This window comes from Pelophylax lessonae, assembly GCF_965119305.1.
Source record: "Pelophylax lessonae genome assembly, chromosome: 2".
NCBI classification, from domain to species: Eukaryota; Metazoa; Chordata; class Amphibia; order Anura; family Ranidae; genus Pelophylax; species Pelophylax lessonae.
The window spans coordinates 592,605,494-592,608,994 of record NC_138769.1 but is presented as its reverse complement, the minus strand read 5'-3'; the positions used below and the strand labels follow the sequence as shown (position 1 = coordinate 592,608,994).

Below are 3,501 nucleotides of genomic sequence, written 5' to 3'. Positions count from 1 at the left end.
TTCCAAATCCTGCACTGCGGGACCTGTGCCCTGATAGGCCTCCAGCCGCGTCACCGGCTCGGAGACAAACCACTCCCCGCAGTGCCACCATTTTGAATTCCATTTAAACTGACATTAAATGGAATGCACCATAGGGACCCATACCAACGATGAGTCCCAACCATACCCTTATCCTAAACTGTTCACCTCCCCCCCCAGCAAAGACCAACAAAACGCCACCAGCACTCAAGGGTGACACCTTACCCTTGCGTGCCCCTCCAAACCCTCAAGGCTCGCTGGATCCCATCCTGCAATCCCAGAGCCCACAAATCTATACCCACCGCATTGAGGTGCACTCCGTCACCCCGCAGATACCGCCATGTGTCCACTTCCAACTCCAAGTGGCGGACCACCAACCCACCATTCCGACAAACAAAGCGCCCCACTTCCTTGTTCAACTTGATCCAAGCCTTATTAAGCCGCTCGACCGACCTGGCCATGCGCCAGGACGTGCGGGCCACCATATCTGACCAAACTATAAGCAGCGCCGGAAAAGCCGTGCGCAGCCGCAGGAAATCCAACTTGATATCCCTGATCAAGGCCCGCGCGGACCTGGCCCCCAAATCGTTGCCCCCGGCATGTAGCACCAAAACATCCGGCTGCCTGTCCAACCGGGCGAAACGATGAACTTCCGGGAGGACCCTACCCCAAGTGAGCCCCGGCACCCCCATCCACCTGACGCAAGCCTCCTGCCGAGAGAAACCAAGCTGTCTACCATTAGGACGCACATCAGCTCTCCGGGCCCCCCAGAAAACATACGAGTGTCCCAAAATCCAAACGAGGCAGGGGTCCAGACCTATAAGAAAAGGGGAACAAAAAACACCAACCAATAATCAGACAACCAGCTGGGCCCCCCACCCCCCAGCGATACAAACCAACACCCGCACATACATTACAACAAAAGCTGCGGACGTACGTACAACAAGAACCTCCTGGACTCCCAACGCCCAATGCGTCTCACCGCATCCTCGTTCAACCCCCAGCGCGCGGCCCCCGTGGCCGCCCCGATCCGAAAGGAATGAGACGCAAACTTACTGGCATCCAAACCCAAAGAGCGCACACATTTTCTAAACACCGAGATGAATTGAAAACGAGATAACGATGACCCGTCCGCGTGCATCAAAAATTAACCGGGCCGCGAAGGGCGGATTGCCCCATAAGCCTGAACAGCACCCACCGGGCACAGCGGTGAAGACGGCACCGCGAACAGCCGGACACGGACCCCCCGGCCACTCTGGTCCGTCTTCGACCTGCGAAGGAGGATAGTAACCCCTTCCCGACCGGAAGAGACATCCTGAACCAATAAGCCCCCCGGCACCGTCCGGGAGGAGCTGACCAACTCCCCAACCCGGAAAGCCTCGAAAAAAGCGAGAGAAAAAGCCACCTTAAATAACGCCACCTCGTAACACGAGGTGCAGTGCACCCCCAATTGCGTGTACACGTCCTGCAAAAGAGCGAAGGACACCGGGCGCCTCGAGTCCCTCCGCCGATGCGCCCTGGAATAGCCTTTCAACGCCTGCCGTACCAAAAAGTCCTTCGTGAAGTCCTGACAACCCAAAAATTTAAACAGAAAGGCCAAGCCGGACAACTTGCGCGCCACAGCGGAAGCCGATGAGCCCCTCTCAAAATGATCAGAGACAAAAGAAAGTAACACCCACCTGACCTCCGGACCCCGAGGATCCACCGCCGCCACCCGCAACACCTCCAGCCACTCCAACCATACCTTGCTATATGCCGACCATGTGGACTCGCTCACCGACTTCCTGATCCATCCAGCGAGGACCCCAAGGCAATCCCCCACAGCCACTCCGGACACGGGACTCCGCGTTGCTCCGCTACCGGTGCCAACTCCCGGAATCTGTCCCACTGAAAACGAGACAGCGCGTCAGCAATATCATTATGAACCCCCGGAATGTGCACAGCATACAGGAAAACATTCAACTGTAGACACCGCAAAACCAAATACCTGAGGAGGCGCACCACCGGCTGAGAAGAAGCCGACGCGCGGTTGATAACCTGGACCACCCCGAGATTGTCGCAATGGAGACGAACCTTCAAATTCCTGAACTCCGCCCCCCAAATCTCCAGAGCCACCACCACTGGGAACAGCTCCAGCAGAACCAAGTTGCTGACCAAACCCGCCACCTGCCACTCCCCCGGCCAAGGGGCGGCGCTCCACGCCCCTCGGTGAAAAGCCCTGTACCCAGCCGAGCCAGCCGCATCAGTAAACAGCTCCAAATCAAAGTTGCTAATCGGCCCGGCCAACCACAAGGATCTACCATTGTACGTGGCCAAAAAACCGTGCCACAGACGCAAGTCATCCCTGTGTTCTCGGTTGAGCCTGACAAAGTGAGTGGGCAATTTTACCCCCGAAGTCGCCGCTGACAGCCGTCGGCAGAAAACCCGGCCCATGGGCATAATGCGGCAGGCAAAATTCAATTTACCCAGCAACGACTTTTGCGCAAGCCCAGCACCCCCTCAATTTCAGCTCTCAAAGCCCCCAACTTATCCTCCGGCAGGCGACACTCCATGGCTTCCGAATCCACGACAATGCCCAGGAAGCTGAGCACCGTGGTCGGGCCCTCCGTCTTGTCCGGGGCCAAAGGAATGCCGAAACCCCTCGCCACATGCTGCAAAGTGGCGAGCAGAATCGCACATCCATTGGAAGAAGGCGGGCCCACACAAAGAAAGTCGTCCAAATAGTGGATCACCGAATTCACTCTGGAAACATCCCTGACCACCCACTCCACAAAGGAACTGAAGGTCTCAAACAACGCGCAAGATATGGAGCATCCCATAGGAAGGCAGCGATCCACATAATACGCCCCTTGCCACCAGCAGCCCAGTAACCGAAAACTATCCGGGTGAACCGGGAGCAACCTGAACGCCGCCTCTATGTCAGACTTAGCCATCAAGGCCCCTCACTCATAATGTCGCACCCAGGCCACCGCGGCGTCAAAGGAAATGTAAGACACCGCACAGGCCTCCGGGTCAGTGGCGTCATTCACGGACCCACCCTTCGGGAAGGAGAGGTGGTGAATGAGGCGGAACTTGTTGGGTTCCTTTTTGGGAACCACCCCCAACGGCGAAACCACCAAGTCCCGTAACGGCACCTCAGAGAACGGGCCCGCCATGCGACCGAGAGCCACTTCCTTGTTCAACTTATCCGACACCACCAAAGGGCGGTGCAAGGCCGAACGCAAATTCCTCACCACCGGAGGCACCGAGGCCAAAGAGCAAGGGATACGAAAACCCACCGCAAAACCCTCCCCCAGAAGTCGGGCAGCCGCCCTATGGGGGTACCTATCTAGAAAAGGCCGTAGCCTTTCCACCCTCACCGGCGTCGTCCCCTTTGTGCGAAGGCTCTCCGGAACGCCCCTTACCGGACTTAAAACATCGAGACAAGGAATGGGAACCTCCGCAACCGGAGCATTCATGTTTGAAGCGACAGGTGCCACCGAA

At 57.4% G+C, this 3,501-nt stretch overlaps 1 protein-coding gene across 1 annotated transcript; it reads right to left on the bottom strand.

Moving 5' to 3' along the window:
• Nucleotides 1–239: 239 nt before the first annotated feature.
• Nucleotides 240–2,951, bottom strand: LOC309548199 (uncharacterized protein; the record flags this gene model as incomplete). The annotated part of the gene is made up of 2 exons (XM_082248154.1): nucleotides 240–835; nucleotides 2,696–2,951. The coding sequence occupies 2 exons, from the start codon at nucleotides 2,949–2,951 to the stop codon at nucleotides 240–242; spliced, it is 852 nt and encodes a 283-aa protein (XP_082104280.1).
• Between the last annotated feature and the right edge of the window lie 550 nt (nucleotides 2,952–3,501).